The sequence below is a fragment of the Biomphalaria glabrata genome, chromosome 13 (assembly GCF_947242115.1).
Source record: "Biomphalaria glabrata chromosome 13, xgBioGlab47.1, whole genome shotgun sequence".
NCBI lineage: Eukaryota > Metazoa > Mollusca > Gastropoda > Planorbidae > Biomphalaria > Biomphalaria glabrata.
In genome coordinates, this window is record NC_074723.1 from 11,609,597 (window position 1) to 11,635,139 (window position 25,543).

The 25,543-nt window shown below is 38.5% G+C and overlaps 4 protein-coding genes across 4 annotated transcripts in view; 2 read left to right on the top strand and 2 right to left on the bottom strand.

Moving 5' to 3' along the window:
* Positions 1-25,543, bottom strand: part of LOC106074337 (uncharacterized) — a 435,581-nt gene that overhangs the window by 341,436 nt on the left and 68,602 nt on the right. The gene's annotated exons all lie outside the window — the stretch shown is intronic.
* Positions 1,841-2,299, top strand: LOC129922405 (uncharacterized). The gene has a single exon (XM_056008350.1). It carries the CDS (start codon positions 1,841-1,843, stop codon positions 2,297-2,299), a length of 459 nt encoding a protein of 152 aa, XP_055864325.1.
* LOC129922407 (uncharacterized protein K02A2.6-like) lies at positions 3,390-4,526 on the top strand. The gene has a single exon (XM_056008351.1). The coding sequence runs from the start codon at positions 3,390-3,392 to the stop codon at positions 4,524-4,526; it is 1,137 nt and encodes a 378-aa protein (XP_055864326.1).
* On the bottom strand, positions 11,185-20,937 carry LOC106070722 (uncharacterized). The gene is made up of 6 exons (XM_013230679.2): positions 20,797-20,937; positions 19,322-19,449; positions 17,042-17,141; positions 14,261-14,420; positions 13,339-13,473; positions 11,185-11,430 (listed from the first exon to the last, which is right to left on the bottom strand). The coding sequence occupies exons 2-6, from the start codon at positions 19,446-19,448 to the stop codon at positions 11,311-11,313; spliced, it is 642 nt and encodes a 213-aa protein (XP_013086133.2). The 5' UTR covers position 19,449; positions 20,797-20,937; the 3' UTR covers positions 11,185-11,310.

Below are 25,543 nucleotides of genomic sequence, written 5' to 3' on the forward strand. Positions count from 1 at the left end.
GCGCCATTGGTGGCGTTATTCCTCTCTGATGTAACGGTGTCGCCAGTCACACCTATGTGGTTCGGTGCCATGTCCATTATTACTTATTGCAAAGCCTGTAGTACAGGTTTCGAGTCTGACCACGACAGTATGTGTTGCCCTAAAAAGTCCATTTCTGAGTCAATAGCCAATGACTTTAAAGGCTTTACAAAACGCCATAGCCTCATCATGAAAACCGCGGTTGGGGGTCACCGCATTGTGGGAAATCATGAAAAGGGTTTGCCGAGCTAAAATGGTTGAGAGCCGCTGTCCAAAGTGGTGCACGATTGTTTTTATATATGGTGTGACACCTAAGTGGAAAAATTGCACTTTTGCAAAAAATACAACTTTAAAAAATATGTGACAGTATCTAATACTATCTATATACTTATTCATGTCTAATATGTAAAGATAGATCTATAATAATCTATATATAGGCCTATATTATTAATTTTTTTTACGAATGCCCCAAAACAATACATTCTTACATAGGAAGTGAACACCGAAGCGTAATTACAGTGAAAAAAAAATCGAATGAATTTGCGTTTTAGATATTTCGTGTTTTTTTTTAGTATTAGTACAAATTTATTTATTACATTTTTAAAGAAATCACATTATTTTGTCATCTAAGTAGAGGTTTTCTTATGTTATCGCAAAAGACATTAAAAACAAGATCAATGGGCTTTGTTGCGCTAATGCGTTTCGTTTCTTTGGTTTAAAACTAGAATTATAAATTGGGCCTTGGGTATCTTTTTCCTTATATATCTTTTGCATTTTTCAGTTCCCTTTTTAAATTAAATTGACATTATTATTGTTTCTGCCATGTGCTCGTTTTGGAATGTTGTAGTGAATATGTTTCGTCTATAGAAAGGGAAGGATGTTAATATTTGATATGTAAGTTATAGCCCTTAGTCATTGTGAGTTATGCGTCTTTTGTTGTGAACATGTCCTTCCGGCCCAAGACGGTTACAGAACCTCATCATGAGAAGCAATAGATATGATTTCACATTCAAGTGGGTTCGCGGAAACGAACTGTACATAGCCGACACGTTGTCCCGTGCATGCAACACTAAGCTGTACATAGCCGACACGTTGTCCCGTGCATACAACACTAAGCTGTACATAGCCGACACGTTGTCCCATGCATACAACACTAAGCTGTACATAGCCGACACGTTGTCCCATGCATACAACACTAAGCTGTACATAGCCGACACGTTGTCCCGTGCATGCAACACTAAGCTGTACATAGCCGACACGTTGTCCCGTGCATGCAACACTAAGCTGTACATAGCCGACACGTTGTCCCATGCATACAACACTAAGCTGTACATAGCCGACACGTTGTCCCATGCATACAACACTAAGCTGTACATAGCCGACACGTTGTCCCATGCATACAACACTAAGCTGTACATAGCCGACACGTTGTCCCGTGCATGCAACACTAAGCTGTACATAGCCGACACGTTGTCCCGTGCATGCAACACTAAGCTGTACATAGCCGACACGTTGTCCCGTGCATGCAACACTAAGCTGTACATAGCCGACACGTTGTCCCGTACAACACTAAGCTGTACATAGCCGACACGTTGTCCCGTGCATGCAACACTAAGCCATTTACTGAAGAAATATTGAACCTCAACATCCAACAAATCGTCGATATTCAACACCTTACGGCCGTTATAGATGGACAAGGCTGCCCTTCGGACTGTGTGTCAGTGGAGAAATCTTCCAAAGAAAACTGTCACAAGCACTGGAAGGCCTCAGCGGCTGCATCAATGTCGCCGACGACATCATTGTAGTCGGGTGTGGCAGAACAATGGAAGAGGCGTTGTGGGACCATAAGGCAAAACTGGAAAATCTGCGAGAAAGATGCAAAAGAAAATCCATAATACTAAACGAGAGCAAAACGTTGGAACAAAAAGAGGCGGTCGAATTCATGGGGCACGTCATAAGTGCACAAGGCATTAAACCAGACCCCAAGAAGGTGCAGGCCATAGTGGACATGGATCGCCCTACAAACGCGCAGCAAGTCCGACGATTCTGTGGTATGGTGCAGTACCTATCAAAGTTCCTTAGCAACCTGTCAGCCATATCACACCCCCTGCGGGAACTCACAAAGAAAGAAACGGATTTTGATTGGAATGAGGAATGCGAAGTCGCCTTTAGGAAACTAAAAGAAATAATAACAACAACCCCGGTGCTGGGTTTCTATAACGCAGCCAAATCCCTTGAAATCCAGGTCGACAGCAGCCAAGATGGGCTTGGTGCCGTGTGATGCAGGAAGGGAAACCATTGGAGTATGCCTCACGAGTCTTAACACCAACGGAAAAGAGATGGGCTCAAATAGAGAAAGAACTACTGGCAGTAATTTTCGGACTTGAGAGGTTCAATCAATACACTTTTGGCAGACCCGTCACAATCTTAAATGACCACAAACTCCTTGCTACCATCCTACAAAAACCCCTAAACCAAGCCCCAAGACGGTTACAGAACCTCATCATGAGAAGCAATAGATATGATTTCACATTCAAGTGGGTTCGCGGAAACGAACTGTACATAGCCGACACGTTGTCCTGTGCATGCAATACTAAGCTGTACATAGCCGACACGTTGTCCTGTGCATGCAACACTAAGCTGTACATAGCCGACACGTTGTCCCGTGCATGCAACACTAAGCTGTACATAGCGGACACGTTGTCCCGTGCATGCAACACTAAGCTGTACATAGCCGACACGTTGTCCCATACAACACTAAGCTGTACATAGCCGACACGTTGTCCCGTGCATACAACACTAAGCTGTACATAGCCGACACGTTGTCCCGTGCATGCAACACTAAGCTGTACATAGCCGACACGTTGTCCCGTGCATGCAATACTAAGCTGTACATAGCCGACACGTTGTCCCGTACAACACTAAGCTGTACATAGCCGACACGTTGTCCTGTACAACACTAAGCTGTACATAGCCGACACGTTGTCCCGTACAACACTAAGCTGTACATAGCCGACACGTTGTCCCGTACAACACTAAGCTGTACATAGCCGACACGTTGTCCCGTACAACACTAAGCTGTACATAGCCGACACGTTGTCCCGTACAACACTAAGCCATTTACTGAAGAAATATTGAACCTCAACATCCAACAAATCGTTGATATTCCCGATCCACTGCTAGACCGAATTAGAAACGAAACAGATGCTGATGAAACTCTACAAGCTCTCCGAAAGACCATTGAAGACGGTTGGCCTGTCAAGAAAACTGCCGCTCCCGCGGCTCTGAGGCCCTATTATGACTTTGCCGAAACCCTGAGTATAAGTAATGGAATCATCGTCAAGGGGGAAAGAGTACTAATACCCAAAAGCATGCGCTCAGAGATGAAGGAGAAGTTACACGCCTCCCACCTAGCATACGACAGCATGATGAGGCGGGCGAGGGCTCTGATTTTCTGGCCAGGAATGGCTGCAGAAATCAAACAGATGTCCGACTCGTGCACTGCCTGCCAAGAGAATAAGCCAGGCAATCAAAGAGAAACGCTGTGGCCACATTATGAAGGGAAAGGACCTTGGGAAAAGGTTGGAACAGACTTAATGGAGATCCAAGGGAGAACATACTTGATCACAGTGGACTATTTCTCAAATTGGATCGAAGCTGACTTATTAACAACATCAACCTCAACCGAGGTGATAAGAAAACTTAAAGCTCACTTTGCCAGATTCGGAGTCCCTAAAGTCCTAATCTCTGACTGCGGGCCTCAATACACGTCTCACGAATTCGCCGTATTCACTAACAGATGGAACATATCGCACATCAGGTCCGATCCCGGACACCCCAAAGCCAACGGAAAAGCAGAGGCCGCAGTAAAAACAATCAAAAACATGATGAGAAAGACCATCGGAACCGGAGATGATCAATACGAAGCCCTGCTGGAACTTCGCAACACTCCCAAACAGGACTGTGGCTATAGCCCAGCCCAGTTGTGTTTGAACAGAATAACACGGTCACTTCTACCCCTGAATAAACCCCTTGAGCCTGATAGCTACACAGAAGGCCTGGGGGCGAAAGCCCGTCACAGGTACACCATAAAAAAACACTATGATAAAAGAGCAAGAGACCTGCCCCGGCTGAGTGTGGACCAAAACGTTTACTTCCAGAGTCCAGGAAACAATGATTGGCGGCCTGGCAAAATCATTATGAGAAACAGTGAGCGGTCCTACACCGTGAAGGGAACAACGGGCGGTACCTACGTTAGGAACAGAGTGCACATCCGGCCCAGGAATGTCTCTTACTCAGACATCTTTTCAGATGACGAAACGGCAACTCATGAGGCACCACTAGATGCCTCATCCACAGACTTAACACCACACCCTGCTTTAGAGTCCAGCGCCGGCCCTGATGGGATCCCACCCTTGGCTCACGGAGCAGAGCCTAGCGTGAGAAGGAGTGGGCGAACGAGAGCCACACCTACGTGGCACAAGGACTATGACATGGGCAAGTGGTGACAACCCCTCAAGTTTTGTTTTTTTTTTGTCTTTTTTTTTCTTGCTACATTTTTGCTAGGTCTGCATAGCCTTCAATATTGATGTATATTATGTTCTATGTATATTATATGTTCTACTCCTATTTATAATGTTGTGTATATACCAATGTTGTCTGTTGAAAATGTTATCAGTGTATCGTAGTATCATCGTGTCAATGTATGTGAAAAGGTTATTGTCTACAATGTTCGTGGTGAAAGAAGGATGTTTCTGCCATGTGCTCGTTTTGGAATGTTGTAGTGAATATGTTTCGTCTATAGAAAGGGAAGGATGTTAATATTTGATATGTAAGTTATAGCCCTTAGTCATTGTGAGTTATGCGTCTTTTGTTGTGAACATGTCCTTCCGGCCTAAGATGGCGTCCTATGTTGATGATTAAAAGTGTTCGGCCCAACTACGACAATTGTTGCCTCAATTCTTCAGGACATACTTAACAATTCTGCTATCTATTATTTTAAATGTGCATGATAGAGAAAATAATTCTGCACAAAAATACGGGTAGTTGGGATATAACCCGAAAGATGTTATAGAAAGAAAAGACCTGAAACAAGCGCCTGAAACTACATATTTACAGTACTTCATTTAACGAGTCTTTTACCCAAGATCTGTGTATTTTTTTAGGACTAGCTTACTTAAAGCACCCGGCATTTTCCGATACACAATTTCACACAGAAAAATAATTGTAGAACTAAAAATTAATGTGACTTTAAAACTTTTAATGATTTTTAGCAGCCGCCGAAAGTGGAAAAGACGCTATTAGTTTTGTGTGGCCTGTCTGTCCGTCTGTGCCGTTTAGATCTCAGAAACTAGAAAATGAGAATCGGATATCATGATATTTTAGATCATTCAAAGTTTTGATGCAATGGCTACTTTTTTTTATCCGAAAGTAAACCATCTAATTTTTAAAATTATATATGCAGCAGATTTTTTCAAATAAATTACACCACTTTTCAATGAAAAACTTCAGGCGATGTAGCTCTTTTTAAAAGGTCATGGACTTCTTTATTAATAACTCAAGCTTCATTCTTAGATTCGCGCATTGGTACACAAAATTTGCATCTAAGGTCACAATGGTAAAAATGTCAATGGATCATTATAAAATATATTTTTCATTTATTAACTAACACATTGAATAGAATACTGATTCTAAAAAAGAATTTTGATACGAACTTTGTTTTAGTTATAAGTTTCAAAAATATAGCGCGCAGTTTTGACATACATATCCTCATAATAGGGGGCCTACAATTGACAGTCTAAATAAGACTAAATTGAGCCCAGATCTAGATATATTTATATTGTATTAATTAATAATTTGATTAAAGTTTTAATTGTTAGGTCAATAATGTATATTCTGACAGCTGGTGCAGATTTATTTATTATGTAAACAAAAGTATCACATTATTAAGAAATGAATCGGATACGAACAAACGGTTATCATAACATGATCGTAACATTGGCCTAGGTCCAGTAATAGTAGAATTAAACGTGTAAATTCATACGAGTTCTAGTCTAGATATAGAACATTCTATATCAAGATTCTATATCTAGTTCTAGATCTAGATCTAGACTTAGATCTAGATCTAGACTTAGATCTAATTCTTAATTGAAAATCTAGATGTAGAAATCTAGACTTAGATCTATCTCTAGATCTAGACTTAGATCTAGTTCTAGACCTATACTTAGATCTTGAATCTAGATTTAGATCTAAAACTAGGTCTAGATCTAGCTAGATCAATGTCTAGTTTGTATGACAGATGATATTGGAGATATTAATTTTTATTTGCGAGGGGAAAGTCTTGTCAAGTCATTAACAACTGTAGCTTAAAGTAGATCAAGAATATTTTTTTTTCGTGTTTCCAATTTATCAAATTTTGTAAGAAGAATACATCTTTTTTAGTTTCTCTTTATTATATTGTAACATGTTATTATCTTATCTTATCTTATATAATACAGACGTTACTTCAAAAAAGAAGATGATTACGTCCTACGCGTCATGCATTTAGTCATGCATATTAACCAATGACTTAAATTCTGCCAAGTCACTGGTTTTCCTGGCTAGCTCAGGCAACCCATTCCATGCTCTAATAGCACTAGGGAAGAAGGAGTATTTGTACAAATTTGTCCTAGCATATGGGACGAGGAATGTGCCTTTATCTTTGTGTCTTTCAGAGTATTTTATTAAATTTTGTTTTTGTATTTGAAGATTATGGTTCAGTGTTTTATGTATGATTGCTACTTTACTTTTGAGCCTTCTGTCCTGAAGGCTTTCTAAATTTAGTGATTTTACTAAAGGTGTTACTCTAGTCTATTAATTTGAATGTATGGATAAGGTTAATAATTATTATTTTCAAAAATATAAGTGTACGCTAAATGAATATATGGAGATGCTGTGGCTGAGGAGTGTTACTGTAATAAATTGTGAATATTCGTTTGTTATGAATCTCACTGTCTATTTTGTGTCTGTTTTAAAATGTTTTCTTGAGATAAGGGGTCGTGTTTTCTCTTGATGTTTATGCCTGATTTCTCTTATCAGCCATTGTGGGACATTGGTCCAAAATAATGCTATCTTATCTTCTTATCTTATGTAGCCTAATACAGACGTTACTTCAAAAAAGAAGATGATTACGTCCTACGCGTCATGCATTTGGTCATGCATATTAACCAATAACCTAAATTCTGCCAAGTCACTTGTTTTCCTGGCTAGCTCAGACAAGCCATTCCGTGCTCTATCCAGCGCTCTAAGCTTATAAATATAAATAAAAATCGCATGTTAATGCATGAATGAACTTGTTTTAGATAAAGTCCATTAATTATAGTTGCTCTCACACTTGCATTGGACCTTGTCATAATAGTCATAGATCTATAAAATCTAGTTATAATCTGTAATCTATATAATCATAAATATTCAATTTGAATTCGAATTGTAACTATAGAATCAGTATACGCAGAACCTTATGCGACTTGACAGCTTTTGTAAGTTTGTCTGCTGTGCTGCAAGAGATGCCCCAAAATATGTAGATTCTAAAATTTTAGAACAATAGATCTATTCCACTTAATTTATTAACATAAATCTACTAATCTCATTTACAATATGTAGCTCTAGATCTACTATATTACCAACGCATTCATATGGATTTTAATATAAAGATTTAATTATACTAATAAAGAGATGTAGGCCTTATTTAGATCTATACGGTGTTAGCGAATAGCGTTACACTAAAAACGAGCCTGGGTTTTTCTAAACTCTGATACTTGGTGTGTAATAGTAAAACAACACCTACCTAAATAAATCGTAAATAGAGAGCAAATACGTATATTTATTGTAGTATATATAGGTCTGTTGTTTTATATGATATAACTTTCGTAACTTCTATAGAGAAATGACTTGTGTAATTTATTTAACTGAAAATTTGGGCTATTCGCGTCTGACACATATAAAATTTGTATGTGCAGCAATAAAGAAAGAGAAAGTTCTTTTAACGAAGTCATTTTAGTGTGATTTCAAAAATGTTAATGTTTATCTATGAACATGAAAAACTAGAAAATAGAGGTATGCCCACGTTGTGTCAAGTGAACAAGTCACGCACTTCTGTCCTTAGAGCAGTCTAGATGGTATGTATAGGAAATATCAATGTTGGGTAACGTGACATTGTATGAAATAAAATGTTTGTTTTATGTGTTGTGCATGACAGATACATATAGACGTAGACACGTAGATATCTATATAATACTGCAAAAGAATAAAACACAATGCGACAGAAATCTGGACGTCTTTTGTTAGAGCACACAGTGAAGTTTTTATTTTTACGTCACATCCGGGCAATGGGATTTTACAAACAACAAACAATGAGTGGTCGAGAGGCTAAGTACGCTTGAACTTGGCCACCTAGAAGGGGGCTCGAGGTTCGATACCCGACTCGGGCAGAGTTGTGTTTACTGAGTGCCTAAATGCAGCACGGAAAACCAACTCCTAGATACCCCCTCCCCTCCACTGGTCCACAATGAGATTGGACCAAAGCGCTCTGAGCATGCTATAAGCATGAAAGTAGCACTATATAAAAGCTATATATATAAATACCTAAAGATAACATTACTGCCTTTTTTTTAGAGTCCGACCAACTGTAATGGGTACCTGACATTAGTTGTAGAAAGACATCAGGGACAGTCACCCCCGATGCTCTCCCAGTATCCGCCACTGGAGGAGTAAGGTTCTCCCAGTATCCGCCACTGGAGGAGTAAGGTAGACAATCTTAGAAAAACATTATATCTCCAATATTCTGCCTCAATACCGAGTACATTACACATCAATAAGATACAAGAAAAGTTCGCTATCTTTAATCCCATCAGATATCTATCTATCTAGTAAAAGTACCCCTTATAAGACGCTGCTATCTATACCTCAATCTATGATTGAGGTGATGTAAAGGTCACCCGTTTCTTTGGCCAACGGTTGTCATGTGGCCAGCACAATGACCAACTGCCTATACTTTCCACAACTAAAGTCAGGTACACATTAGAGTTTGGTGAACTCAGGGGCGCCCTCAAAATCCAGAAATTACAAATCCCAATCTTCACCAAGATTCGAACCCAGGACCCCAGGTTCGGAAGCCAAGCGCTTAACCACTTAGACACCGTACATAGTATGTATATATGTATATATGTATGTATGTATGTATGTATGTATGTATGTAAGGTATATTATGTATGTATGCAAGCATGTATGTTTGTATATCCCGAATAAAAATTAAAAACCGTGTTTGACCAATCTTGATAAAACTTGACATAACTGATCTTTGGGACTGGAAACCTAAACTGAAGACCCTAAAACTTGCGGCGCAATTCTATGAGCAGATCTTAATGGATTTTGGTCGAATAGTCTTTCTACAAAATTTATATCAACTCACTCTGTCTGTCTGTGTGTCTGTCTGGAAAAAGTTTGTACACGTTATTTCTCTGACACCCAATCTAAGGTCAAGCTGAAATTTCACACAATTATTTCTTTTAGCTGACAATACAAGAATCAAGTTTAAAAAATTAACCAATTAGTTAATTAACTATTGGTAATAAATTGCTTAGGTATCTCAAACAAGGGAAAGAAACAGTACTTTACTAAAGTGGTGCTATAAGCTGAAATAGTCCCCATTATATTATGCTGCCGTCTCTCAGACTTAGTGGACACAAACATGAAATAGAAACAAGAGATAATTACACAATCTTCCATTTTCATAGACTCTTCATTAGCATAGTGGTTACGACGTTGGCTTGAGAATCCCGAGAAGGCAAGTTCGAATTCAGGTCGTTCCCTTGTTAAAAACAAATACACTTAAAAAGCGATCACCCAGATACCCCGTTCTTTCTTCCCCCTACCAACTGGTCCAAGTGATAGGATCGTAGCGTAGTGAGAACGCTAATAGCATGAAATTGTGCTAAACAAAAAAAAAAAGAAAATATTTCTAATCGCACAGATTTATCATTTTTAGTATAGATCTATTACAATTTAATTACATAACTGATCCAAACTAATTGATAAACCTTAATATAAGCTTCGCTTTTCTTACAAAGTATTTTTTGTTCGCATATTGCTTGTTAAGTAGCTCCTTTCATGATATCGTTAAAGTTACTGTTCTTTCCAAATTTTAATTTCCTAAGTCGTAGATAGGGAAGACCATTTTAACATTAAAATAAGGATTAGCGTCATGACACTTAATTCAGTTACTTTTTTTTTTTACAAGTATTAGTATTAAAAACAATGACTAGTTCTACTATGAGTAGACACAATAGTAGTTTAGCGTAAGGACGTAGTAACTTCTTCCTTCCCGTTCGATTGTTGCCCCTGTGATCTCCTCTACTCTGGTCAATGTTCCATATACATATAGCATCTTCTATATAATTAATTATCTTCGTGGTCCAACCATGTGGGACACCACGATAAAGAAAACTCCTTTATTTCTGCAAGTCCGACTAGAGTTACCCCACGTAACTGTCGCGGTAACAGAGAGCGATGCTCAGAAAAAAAAGGAGTGCTGCGCCGCGGGTCGGCTCGTATTTATGAATTTTTAAAATTAAATTCTTTCAACAGTGTCTCGATGTGTTTGTACAATCAACTTATCAAAGTATCTTTTTGCCAAGTCAGTTTTGTCTCTTGTTATATTAAATCTTCAGTCTTATTTTGTTGTAGTCTAGGTCAAAATATTTTTCCTTAAATGACTTCTGCCGATTGTGGCGATGTTTATGCCTTCTGCCTTTTAGTCCCTTAACCAAACGATTTCTATAACAATCATTAGAAAAGATGCATCTAAATCTATATTCTCTAGATGTATAGTAGACTAAATAGGCTTTTAAAAAGTCATGAGTAAATAATTCACCAAAAAAAAAAACGCAAAATTTGCAGAGTCCAACTAGATACCCTCTGTAATAGAAGCAAACACGTATCTATATTTTGTTTTAATTAAGCTATACAATTATTTTTGCAAGCTTTTTTTCGAGACGTTAAAATATATTTTTAAAATCACACATTTTTTTATTTTTTTTTTGTTTTTGTTTTGTATTATATATGCCAAAAAAAAATCCCTAATGTAGTACAAATAATCCTGTACGAGGTAAAAAAATCACAACAAACACATTTTGTGCATAGTTAAACTTTATTTATTCTTTCATTTGTACATTTTGAATAAAATATAGCTATAGGAACAAAATGTTGAAAATCATCTCCAAAGATGGTATAATCTGCCAATACTAAATGAATTGTCTATTTGCCCTGGTATAGATCAGCACAACTCTGGCAGGCGTTGCAGAAGTCACAGTAACACTGATATGACCAGGTGTTGTTTCCATTATATTCGAAGTAAAAGCTGTCTAGCCTTAGGTACTGGAGAGATGATTTTAAATTTTAAACAAATGACAATACAAAATTATGTACATAATTTAAAAACTTAAAATAATATGGAAAGACAAAGGCTTAGCCCTCGGCATCAAAATCAGACTGATACGCTCCCTGGTCAAGGCCACATTTTTATATTCTTGCGAGTCTTGGACGCTGACTGCAGAGTTAGAGAGGAGGATCCTAACAGTGGAATTGAGATGCTACACATTCAAAGACCGCATCACAAACCAAGAGATTATATTGTATTTCTTGAAGGTTTGTCTAGATTGTATTTCTTGAAGGTTTGTCTAGATTGTATTTATTGAAGGTTTGTCTAGATTGTATTTATTGAAGGTTTGTCTAGATTGTATTATTTGAAGGTTTGTCTAGATTGTATTTCTTGAAGTTTTGTCTAGATTGTATTTCTTGAAGATTTGTCTAGATTGTATTATTTGAAGGTTTGTCTAGATTGTATTTCTTGAAGATTTGTTTAGATTGTATTATTTAAAGGTTTGTCTAGATTGTATTTATTGAAGGTTTGTTTAGATTGTATTATTTAAAGGTTTGTCTAGATTGTATTATTTGAGGGTTTGTCTAGATTGTATTTCTTGAAGATTTGTTTAGATTGTATTATTTAAAGGTTTGTCTAGATAGTATTATTTGAAGGTTTGTCTTGATTGTATTTCTTGAAGATTTGTTTAGATTGTATTTCTTGAAGAGTTGTTTAGATTGTATTATTTAAAGGTTTGTCTAGATTGTATTATTTGAAGTTTTGTCTAGATTGTATTTCTTGAAGATTTGTTTAGATTGTATTATTTTAAGGTTTCTCTAGATTGTATTTATTGAAGGTTTGTCTAGATTGTATTTATTGAAGATTTGTCTAGATTGTATTATTTAAAGATTTGTCTAGATTGTATTTATTGAAGATTTGTTTAGATTGTATTATTTAAAGATTTGTCTAGATTGTATTTATTGAAGGTTTGTCTAGATTGTATTTATTGAAGATTTGTCTAGATTGTATTATTTAAAGATTTGTCTAGATTGTATTTATTGAAGATTTGTCTAGATTGTATTTATTGAAGATTTGTCTAGATTGTATTTATTGAAGATTTGTCTAGATTGTATTATTTAAAGATTTGTCTAGATTGTCATGTATGTGTTATTGATCGTGGTAGATACTAGTTTTAATCTTTCCTTTTCTTTCCTCACGTTTATCTTGTTATTATCTCGTTTGTTTCATCGGTCACGTGTTTCTTTGAGTTTGTCATGTTTGAAAATGTGTCTTTTTTTTTCTTTTTGGGTCGCGTTTTTTTTTTCAAGTTTTTCACTTTAGACTACATTGCCGTTTTTCTACCGTGTTTGTCTATCCTGTAGTGTTTGTTACTTTTGTTATGTTAGTTATAAATTTCTAGTTTGCTATTTTCGTTATGTTAGTTAAACTTTTCTAGTTTGCTAGTTTTGTGTTATCTATGTTGCATATCTAGTGTGTCATATTTGTCATGTTTATTTTTTCTTTTACTTTTGGTCAGATATTTATGTTTTTGTTTTTGTATTTATGGACAAGTATGAAAAAAACAATGTTCTAAGACTTTCTATTTAGAAGTTGGTCTATGTAGAAGTAGAACAAACCATTATTGATCTCTGATGCAACAAAGAACAAAGAGAGTATTGTGCTCGAAATGACAGAAACTTCAAACCAAAAATCAACTTCTTTATTGCATTTGTAGAGGCTCGGGATGTTACCAATACAAATCGAATCCAAAATGCAAAATTAGATTTCAATTAAATCAAACACAAAATATGAATTTACCAATATCAAAAAGACAGTCTGGTTAGTGACCCTACTGCGTGCAGAATCTTCTGATTCAATCATTACTGTACAAAACAAATCTTACTTTCATATCCTTTACTTACTCTGGGGTTGGTCCAAATTGTGTTCCATCTGCCGTTAGGTCCATAAGGATGTTTGGGGACATTGTTTTCTAGACACTGATGGACGTTGGTTCTGTCGATTCTCAACCAGGTCAACAGGAAGTTGTTAAAGGCAACCTGCAACGTTTAATAAAAATCAAATAATAATATCCATCTATCATCTAACTTAAGGCAGTTTGCAGCAGCCAGTGCTACACTCTGGCAGAACCTGCGACGCCGCTGACCCCAAACTGTATCGGCACTGCTGTTCCTTTGGATACATCAGCTGCGTCGAATGTGGGGAACTGATGTGTGGGCGACATCGTTCCGACCACAACTAATGTCCAGGCATTCATCTCATTTCCATGAGATGATCGATAGTCGCTTCGCGACTAAAGGAAGCCATATATATATATATAGCTAAATAGATAGGTAAGTAGATAGATAAGAGACAGACAGACATTTTGGGCATCTCGCAGCACATAGTGGACGCTGCCCTTTCCAAACTGTAGACCCTATTATTTATGTGCCATTCTTTTGGTCCATTAGATTAAAATTACTGCCTTGCAAAGTGACAACGTTCCAATCACAGCTAGTTCCTAGACTTTCTTCTGATGCAAGTGAGATCTATATGAAATGAACCTTACTCTTCTCACGACTTATAATCGGCAAACAAAACATACAATTCTTAATATAAACTATTGTTCAGAAAATTAGAAGTACTTTTTCTGTCTCACTGTATCTTGGGTTTTGATTCAAAGTCTAACGTAAAATGTATCTTCAAGTAAAATAATTAATAAACGGAGTGTATATATTCACTGATGGACTGTCCACACTCAAAGAAACGCCAAACTAATGATAGGACGAAGAAGAAGAAGAAATAAAAAGGTCTCAATTGGTGTGTATTTAAGTTAACGTTTATTACCCTGGGTATTTTTGTGGCTCCATATGTTGGGAAAGATCCAATCTGGTTGTAAATTGGAATGGTGTTGGTGCCAAGATTTCTGTTTGGAAGTTTAGACACTAAATCAATAAGTCCCTGACAAGTTGCGGGTGGGGCGGTAGCAGAGCCAGTAGACAAATACCTGCAGAAAAGAAAATAGTTTAAAGTATGCACAATAAATGCGCATATGTTGTGTCTGTATCTATATTATTCATTCTGTTTTTAATGAAAAATCGATTCTTTTATCACCAAAACGGTGTTTTGAAATATGTTTTGACTAAATACATATTATAATTTTGAAATACTAAGTTGACTAATATTTGTATCTAGAGATAAACAAAAATAAATACTAAACACAACATAGTCTGAACAACAATTTTTTAAAACTGAAATTTTTAAAAATTTAATCAGTCACTAATTAGTTTAAAGTTATTTGTAAACCAATTCTACTCATGGTATTAGCTTGTCTTGTGTTTTGTTTTCTACACAAGGGTCAACAATGACGTCATGTGGTCACAATAACGAACAGTATTTTTCAATTTTCCAAACGATTGTTTGAAATGGTGATGAAAATGTGTCGAACTAGAGACGTCTTGGACTAAGTTTGATAACTAAGTGCTATACCTCTTGGTTACCTTGTTCATATAGTTTACAAACAGTCTTACTGACACTAAATTCCCAAAGTCTATAGTTTACAAACAGTCTTACTGACACTAAATTCCCAAAGTCGTTTCCATGACCATTGTCACGCTTGACTGCACATTGTTTATTTAACCAATTTAGTATATCAGAGAAGATTTAGAAAAGAATATTCCCCTCTAGCGCAAAGAAGGCGAAACCTTGACCAACAATTGCTCTGTAAAAAAAAATTGGCAATCGGAAGAAATCTTTTCCAAAGACTATTGGGACAAACGGTACACAATCATCCTAGTTTCTAGAAAGGTCTTGATAAAAAGACTTTAAAAAGAAACATCGAGATATCGGGGCTCATTGTTCGTGGTGAGTTTACTAGAAGTTCATATAAGTTTATTATAGACAATTGTTAATCATGTCGTACTTGTCAAACCATTGAGCTTATTGCGTTAACGAGTATAAAGTTCAGATTGATGTCATCGTTGAATTTGTTTTCTGTAACTGAGTTAGAAAGCACTTCAATCAACTTAACATCCACCCCCGTGTCACTTCCGTTGATTATTTTACAATCCTGCAAGTGTTGGCTTTACAGTGAGAAACAAAAGGAGACCAAGATTGTAACTCAAAAAAACATAGCGCCATTTGATTATTTCCTTGTCCATGCAAACGTTTGTAATTCTTTGCATGAACATAGACACGGCTTTGTCTGCATCAGGTCTGGGAAAATATGCAGGTCACAACTGGGTTTGCGTGGCCATGTGAAACTCGTCCTTAACTTTCGGAATCAAGGACATTTAAAAAAAAAGAGAAATGAATTTCCCCTTTCAGACCTCGCGAAGTTGTGATCTATAGGGCAGACTAAGGTCATCTGTTTCTGTGGCCAGCGGTTAACGAGGGTGTCATGTGGCCAGCACAACTACCAACCGATATCAGGTACGCATTTGAGCTGAGTGGCCTCAGAGGCGTCCCAAGGATCCGAATTTAAAAATCCAAGTCGTCACCAGGATTCGAAACCGGGACTCCCAATTCACTTCGCTTTACCACTCAGCCACTACACCTCCAAAGACAATACCATTTTATATATATATATATATTCATGACTGAGATAAAGTTGGTGATATGGTACATCCAGTGACTGCTGGAGGCATAAGAGAGGTACATTGATAACTAAATAAAAATTTAAAATCACTAAGTAAAGAACTACCACATTCGTTAAGGCAGAAGTTTCTCCTGTATCACGTTGAACAATGGCACCTGTTCGCACCATATCAACATATTCCTTCTTTTTTTTGGCTTTGTAACAGTTTTATAATTACAACAAAAGAACAAACTTAATTATCGCGTTACCATATGCACAATTAATACAGATAACAACAGTAAAAATAAATGATTAGATTTAACAAGAAAAACATTTTCAAAATTTAAAAAAAAAAAAACAATACCCCATTAATACGCAATGAACTAATTTTTTTACATTTTTAAAAATTTTTGGTCAATTCGGATCTAGAACACTTGACAGCGTCAGTTGTTAAAACTCATGCATTTTTTTATTCATCCAGAAAGGAATATATACTTAATCAATTGTTTATAGGTATGTTCATTATATGAACATCTATATCTAACACAAGACCTTAAGTTTTAGATCTAATCTGTATTAGATTTACGTAAACATATCCGCTAAACTTAAATAAAAGCTTACTCAGTTATGGCATAATTACGGTAATACGGCTGACTACGCCATGTTGGCTTTAGACATACATATAAGCTTCCAGCCAAATTTACATTTTTTTATTTTTTACTTTGAAAAAGTATAACGGTTAAACTAGAGTTTTCCACGTGTGGCCAACGAGCTAGTATTTCTTTTTTTCAGCGATATACATCAACTGTCAAATGTCTAGGAAAATTGTTAGAAGCGTTTTTGAGATTAGCTGTCCAGGTTCCTGGATCCAGGTTCCTGGATTCAGGTTTCTAGATCTAGTTTGCATGACGGAGCGAAGGAGTGACTTGAGTAGAGGTATTGTTAAAAAAAAATATAAGTTAGATATGTGACAAGAATTGGAGGATGTAAGATCCCATTTCTTTCTAAAACTGTTTTATATATCGGATGAAAAAATAGTTAATTGGACTGACCCGTGTGGTGGAAGACCGGCGCCTCCACCAAGAAGACCATAAAGATTTGATCCACCAACTACATAGTTCCCACAGGCTCCATATCTCTTGACGCAGAAATCTGACGAGGAAATGAACAAAGTACGTAAGATCAATGACACATAATAAGAGTAATGAAACATTCTTCTTCTTGAAACTGTCAGGTAGAGCCTTCGGCTCTTGGAACTCTAGGCCAGCAAAAGTAAACAAGAGCTCCCTTTCACCGGCCTGAATGAGAACAGTGTACACTGTTCTGTCTGGTGGGGTGTAAGACTTGCAGCCAGAAACCGCGTGCACCGGGACCCTTGCCATTTTCCTTTTCTATACCAGGCTAACCGTGCAGGACACGCCATTTATGTAACGGCCCCTTGAGGAAAGGCGCCTGGATTGTGATAAGGTTGTGGGAGGTTTTTTACAACTCCGCGCAGTGCAATGAGGATGCTCTCGCACCTCCCTTAGGCACCCCCCACGGGAGTCTTGTTTTGCAACCCTTCAGTCTAATCGTTTCCTGCTACGATCGTTTCCACCCGGGCGCCACTATGAGGCAGGGTAGCAAGCCCGGGTAATGAAACATAAGATTAATAAAACATAAGATTAATGAAAAATAAGAGTAATGAAACATAAGATTAATGAAAAAAAAGATTGACGAAACATAAAATTAATGAAAAGTAAGTTTAATGAAACATAAGGATAAAGAAAAATGATTGATTAAACATATGATTATTTAAAGAGATATGATAACAAATGATTTAATTATTAATGGCTATCTATTGATTAATTGATGGATATTTCAGCCATGCGCTCTAAATTGAATAGATTCTGATGTTACCACAAGGAAGTCCGTTGTAATGGAGGTTACAAATATGGGGATGGGGGTTGAGGATGGGGGTTGGGGATGGGGGTTGGGGATGGGGGTTGGGGATGGAAGAGAAGGAGCTAAAGATGAGTGAGAGAACGGCGTGACGTTTTTAGAGTGAGCTGTATTTTGTTGTTTCTGTTTCTACATCCATCTACACCAGTGGCGTGAAGTGGGTGCCAGAATTAGGAACAGCAAGGAACCCCGGTCCTCAATACTAACAATGATTCAACTAACCTGGCATTCTATTTATTTAACCTGCAATACATTTATCATTGAACTATCCCTTCTAGGTGTGACTCACTCGGTGAGGTAAGCTTTTGGTGTTACCTATCGTTCCCCCAAGGCAATTTCCCATTTTTTTTAATTCCCAATAAAATGTATGTTTGGTCTGTTCTATTTATTGAGCCAATACATTCACTTGATTGCCAGAGCTGATCTCAAAATATTGCTTCATGTGTAAGTACAGCTGGACCACTAAGGCTGTCTACAATTTTCTACTTGTACAATTCCTAACGCAAACTATTAAGTTTTTATTGGTGTCTTAATCTTTAATGTCTGTATTTTTTTTCTCTATTTAAGCTTAAATGTCATATGAGGTCAATGCCAAGTTTATTAATTAATGTATTACTAGACTAAATTAGTGCAACTAGTAAATGCAGAGAGAAAGAGAGAGATTAGTCAAGTTCCCCTTTTAAACCACGCGATCTATAGAGCAGATGATGTAAAGGTCATCTGTTTCTTTGGCTCACGGTTAACGAGGATGTCATGTGGCCAGCACAACGACCAACTGCCTTTACCTTTCCCCCAAGTAATATGTTAAGTACTTATTAGAGCTGGTTGGACTCAGAGGCGCCCTAGAGATCCCGATATTTAAAAATTCCAATCTACACCAGGATTCGAACCCGCACCTATGCCCTGATATAATTAAGTCGAAAAATGAGACGTCAAAATAAAATGTTTCAGTCTCAAAATGTCTCAGTCTCAAAATGTTTCAGTCTCAAAATGTTTCAGTCTCAAAATGTCTCAGTCTCAAAATAAAATGTTTCAGTCTCAAAATGTCTCAGTCTCAAAATGTCTGTCTCAAAATGTTTCAGTCTCAAAATAAAATGTTTCAGTCTCAAAATGTCTCAGTCTCAAAATAAAATGTTTTAGTCTCAAAATGTCTCAGTCTCAAAATAAAATGTTTCAGTCTCAAAATGTCTCAGTCTCAAAATAAAATGTTTCAGTCTCAAAATGTCTCAGTCTCAAAATAAAATGTTTCAGTCTCAAAATGTCTCAGTCTCAAAATAAAATGTTTCAGTCTCAAAATGTCTCAGTCTCAAAATGTTTCAACAAAAAACATATTTAGAAAAAAACAACAACAACATTGATCTGTAGCTATTAGCCAATGAAAATATACAAACCATCAAGGCCAGGAGTTCCACACGGCTGACAAAATTGACGTGAGATGCCCAGATCTGCGTTAAAGCAACTGTCAGCTCCATAGGTTGCAGTGACCGTTAAAGTCAGTAGAAGTAAATGGGAGAACATGCTGAAATGGTGCAAGAAAAGTCATGAATTTGTTTCTTTACCGTAGGAATAGATTAGCAAATGTTTTTTATTAAAACTATAATCTCGAAACTAAATAGGTTTGCACAGGACAAAATTGATGACTCGACTGGTGTTTGTAGATGACAATAGATTCTACAGAAGGATCCTACGTATCACATTCAAAGACTGCATCACAAACCAAGAGATTAGAGACAGGGTTACTGTAGCGATCGGACCCCACGATGACCTGCTAGCTATCGTAAAAAAAACAACGCAAGCTCAAAATCTATGGCCATATTACAATATCTTCGGGGCGCGCAGAGACCTTCCTTCAGGGAACAGTACCAGGAAAAAGAAGAGACAAAAAAAAACGATGGGTAGACAACGTAAAAGAATGGACGGGCCTGTCATTGGAAGAGGTTCTAAGGTAAAGGACAGAGAGGAATGGAGAAAGACGGTCGACAAATCTTGCGTGGTGCCTCAACGGTCCAACAGACTAAGGAATAAGCAAAGGTAAAAGGTAAATCTTGATACATGATTATTTGTAATGCAGTTAATGATAAAGACATCATTTAGCGCTAAGCTATTTGGCTCAATGTTCCTCTTTGTGACCCCATGAGACCTTGGAGCAATCAATTATGAAATCCTTTGGACAGTTCTTGCAAAACGAAATGGTCACAAACGTATTGCAGATCACCTCTTCATTTAAACCTACTGACTAATAGGGGCGACTCTCGAGTCAACAATCTATAAATATTTGCAATAACAAGCAAGAACGAGTCAATGTGGACTACAAGCATCTAAAGTTAAATCAATTCTATTTTTCTTACAAATGCGTCGATGCTTATATTTTTACTAATTATAAAGGTCCAGCAGCCGAACACATACAGAAATGGAATTATAACAAACTAATTTATAATCAAATGCTGCCATACACATGTTTCATTATATATAGAATGATGCATGCTATTTAAAAACTACTTATAGAACATATGCTTTCGAATGTATCCAGCCAGTGGGATCAGACAGCCCCACCAGTACAAAAGATAATATACGAGTCTAGTTTAGGAGAGGTGAAGAAAGCTATGAACAGTGAAAAACCAATGACTTTGGTTCTGGAAGAAAAGCGAGACAAACGGAAACAAACACGGCAAGTTCCTCTACAAGCAAAGCAAATGCAACCTTCGCTTGTATGTAGACAGGAATGTCTCTCCAGAATAGGGCACATCAGTCAAGTGACAAGGTGCCCTTCGAGATGAACCATAGTCTTACATGAAATGTGAAAAATGATTTCTATGAAATGATGTAAAATGGTAGTTTAAAAAATAGAGCTTAGAGCTCTACTTACATTCTGTCTAGTGGTCAATTCACGGACAGGACATCTGTCTTGCTGTACGATTTAGAAAGTATTTATAGAAACCTTACGTTTAACTAACGTGACAATATAGAATGGTATAGTATTTGTTTTATTGAGTGAACGTGTGGGACAACTAAATAGCCACCTACGTAGATACTAAAGTCTTCCTGTTGAAATTAGTCGATATTTATAACAGTGGCGTACCGGGGGACATCAGTCATGGGTGATGTCCAAGTGGGAAGAATTTTTTTTTTCTAAGTGAAAAAAAATTATGTTTCTAGTTTAATATGTCTACATTTAAATTCAGTGGTAACCTAGCTGTCAAGAGAATGGCCTCAACATGTTTTTTTTTTCGCGAAAGGTTGAGAAACACTGTTTTTCTTATTCTCATATATATATATATATATATATATATTAAGCCTTAATCTAAATATGTGGACGATCTTATCTTTTCAAGGAACAAATCGCTGTATTTGCAATCAATGCTTGAAAAGTGCTTGAAAAGAAGCCCCTCGCGCATTTAGAAATAGATGCATTCGTTTCTTTCTTTGCTACTTAGAAGGCCAGGGGTGTCAATGGGGTTAAGCTCCCATTGTCTATAAAGTACTCCTAATGGCATGCGTCTCAAATAGCCTCTGACAACTAAGTCCAGCACCTGGCCTGCTCGTGTGGCTTAGATATTAAGCCCGGCGAAACTGCTCTTACTAACAGGTGAAGGGGTGAAGGCGGATACCTGGCGCCACAAAACCGGGAGCTTCGGGCAGATGGAGCTCGTCAGCCTAGTAAGGCAGTTCATCTAGGAGAGGGGTACTCTGACTTCAAACCCCCGCTGCCTTGCGGTACTGAGGCTTCAGGAGACAACCTCGAGGAGAAATCAGGAGTGAAGCCCCTTAGGCGTTGGGAGTATCAGCTACGAAATTCCCTCCGGCAGCTTCTGCAACTGAGTTGGTGCCAAATGTAATGCGATGCGTTCCTTTGGATCACATCAGCAAGGTCGAGAGAGGGATCATGACGCATGGGCCACCCATGACCCCTTTATCCAAGGCCCAGGAATGCGCCCCGGAGAGGAAACTCTGGTGCTGCTGCAAAGCGGCTAAAACAACACGGGAGACAACAGTTACGGGTTATAAGTCCAACTTGATTGGCGTAATGTATGGACGCCACGGGTTGTCTCTGACGGTGGGAGAGGTCTTCGCGCCTCACTGATCAGCTACCGCCCGCCTCAACCTGGGCAGCCCCCAGTCAGTTAGGTGCTGATCCGCCACAGCCTGCCTGCTCTAATGGGTGCTTAGAGCTTAGTTTAAAACGACAAGTAGGCTGGAAACTTGCACCAAGCAACAAAAGAAGAAAAATTAAACTGAAAAAGAAAATCCCTGTCATGCGACTGGCCACTTGGAATGTCAGGACAATGTGTCCTGGTCTCACTGATGATCTAAGGCAGATCGACGATGCAAGGAAGACGGCAGTTATAAACAACGAGCTAAAAAGGCTACATATTGACATTGCAGCCCTGCAAGAAACCCGACTGGCCGAAAACGGCATGCTCCGCGAGACTGACTACACTTTCTTTTGGAAAGGGAAGGCACAGGATGAGACTCGAATACATGGTGTGGGCTTTACTGTCAAGAACAGTCTTCTTCCCATGATAGTCCCTCCAGTTGGTGGCTCGGAACGACTACTAAGCATAAGTATGATGACAGCATCTGGAAAAGTCACTCTAATTAGTGCCTATGCCCCCACACTATGCTCGCTTCAGGAGGACAAAGACAAGTTCTATGAAGACCTCAAAGAAGCCATTGCAAACATTCCTCAAAAAGAACATATGATCCTTCTAGGTGACTTCAATGCCAGAGTAGGATCAGATCACACTACCTGGCCAGACTGTCTTGGGCTTTTTGGAATCGGAAAGATGAATGAGAACGGACAAAGACTGCTTGAATTCTGCACATACCATAAGCTCTGCATTACCAACACATACTTCAGAACAAAGCCACAGCACTGTGTCTCATGGAGGCACCCTAGGTCTGGGCACTGGCACCAGCTGGATATGATACTGACACGAAAAAAGGACATTGGAAATATACTGCTGACACGTAGCTACCAAAGCGCGGATTGTGATACTGATCATACTTTAGTGTCCTGCCGGACAAGACTGCTGCCAACTAAGATCCACACTTCACAGGGAAAAAGAAAATCACGCCTGAATACTACTAGCACAAAAAATCCTGATCTTTGCACCGAATTTGAGAACAAATTAGAGGAAGCTTTTAAAAACTTCTCTGTGACTGAGGTAGAAAAAAGCTGGACGTTTATGCGTGATACAATCTACCAAACATCATCACTGGTCTTTGGAAACAAAACCAAGAAAAGCGAAGACTGGTTTGAAGCTAGTCCACCAGAAATGGAAACTGCCACTACGAACAAGAGAGCAGCCATGCTAATCTACAAGAAGGATCCCACCCCAAGCAACTTAAAAAGGCTCAGAGCTGCACGTAACAATGCCCAAAGAGTAGCGAGACAATGTGCTAACAAATACTGTCAGGAGCTATGCGAAGATATTCAATCTTGTGCCGACTGTGGTAACATAAGAGGACTATATGAGGGCATGAGAAAAGCCTTTGGACCTCACACCAGCAAGTGTGCTCCGCTCAAGTCAAAAGATGGCTCAATCATCAGCGATCGTGCGCTGCAAATGGAACGATGGGTAGAACACTATGCAGAACTCTACCAGATTGAAAACGCCATCTCACCAAATGCTGTTTCCAACTTCCCATCACTTACAGTTTTGACGGAATTAGACGAAACGCCCTCAGTAAAGGAGCTGAGCATTGCCATTGACATGCTTGCACATGGGAAAACACCTGGAGGAGATGGCATTCCTGCTGAAGTAATTCAGGCTGGAAAACATGCCCTAATCAAACCACTCCATGAACTGCTAAGCTTGTGCTGGGAACAAGGAATGGTCCCCCAAGAATTGAAAGACTCCAACATTGTTACAATTTATAAAAATAAAGGCGACCGCTCTGATTGTAACAATTACAGAGGCATCTCACTGCTTAGCATAGTCGGAAAGGCTTTTGCTAGAGTATTACTAAAGCGATTACAGATCCTGGCAGATCGTGTTTATCCAGAGTCGCAGTGTGGCTTTAGGGCAGGTAGATCTACAACAGATATGATTTTCTCTCTGCGGCAGCTACAGGAGAAGAGCAGAGAACAAAAGCAGCCCCTCTTCATAGCTTTTATTGATTTGACCAAGGCCTTTGACCTTGTTAGCAGAAGCGGTCTGTTTGCTGTACTAGAGAAAATCGGCTGCCCAAATAAGTTAAGAAAACTAGTGTCAGCTTTTCACGAAAATATGCAGGGTACCGTTCAGTTTGAAAGTTCTTCCTCCAGGCCATTCTCCATTAAGAGCGGTGTAAAACAAGGATGTGTACTGGCCCCTACACTATTTGGCATCTTCTTCTCAGTCGTACTATCCAGTGCTTTTAAATCCCTGGAAGACGGAATATACATCCATAGCAGATCCGATGGAAGGCTCTTTAACCTGGCACGTCTTAAAGCCAAAACGAAAAGGCGTCGTATCTTGATAAGGGAGCTGCTGTTTGCAGATGACGCGGCACTCGTATCTCACTCACAAGGAGGTCTACAGAAGCTAGTGAACGCCTTAGCAGCTGCTTGTCAAGAGTTTAGCCTTACTATAAGTCTCTCCAAGACCGAAATCCTGGCACAAGACGTCGCAGAAATACCTATAATACAAATTGGGAACCACACCCTTTCAGTGGTGCAGGAATTTACCTACTTGGGTTCAACAATTGTCAGTAACCTAGACTTAGACATCGAGCTGACAAAAAGGATAGGAAAAGCTACCACAGCATTGGCAAAACTCTCCAAGCGCGTCTGGGAAAATGGTAAATTGACCACAGCGACCAAAATCCTAGTCTACAACGCCTGTGTTGTGAGCACTCTCCTTTATGGCAGTGAAAGCTGGTCAACATACATGTACCAAGAGCACAGATTGAATAGTTTCCACTTGCGCTGCCTGAGACGCATAATGAGCATCTCTTGGAGGGACCATGTCTCCAATCAGGAAGTTTTGAGATTGGCCAATATGAACAGCATGTATGCTCTCCTGACACAAAGAAGATTACGCTGGCTCGGACATGTCACCCGAATGCCAGATGGTAGAATCCCGAAAGATATCTTATATGCTGAGCTTGTGGAAGGAGTCAGACCCAAGGGCCGCCCAAGACTAACATATAGAGATGTCTGCAAGCGAGACATGAGAGCCTCAGGCATCAGTGAAAGTATGTGGGAAAACATAGCCAAAGACCGGAGTGCATGGAGACAGACTGTGCGTGCTGGGACAACCCTTGCTGAGAACAAAAGAATTGAAGCGGCTTTAATCAAGAGGGAAAAAAAGAAAGCTGCCCTGTCTGCTAGCCCTAAATCAGAGGCATACACATGTACGAATTGTGGCAAAGTCTGCCGTTCTAGAATTGGCTTGATTAGCCACACCAGATTCTGCCCCGTCTCAAGATTAAGCCAAAACCAGTGACTCACTTGAGCGCATCCATTGCCTTTCGAGACAAAAGGAGCTATATATATATATATATATATACTTAGAAGGCCAGAAAAATGTTAGATGAAACTATGCCAAAAGGCCATTCTAGTATCCAATAATATTGGAAGCACCATCACAGATTTAGCCTCTTAGTTTATTTAAGGATAAATGTGGATT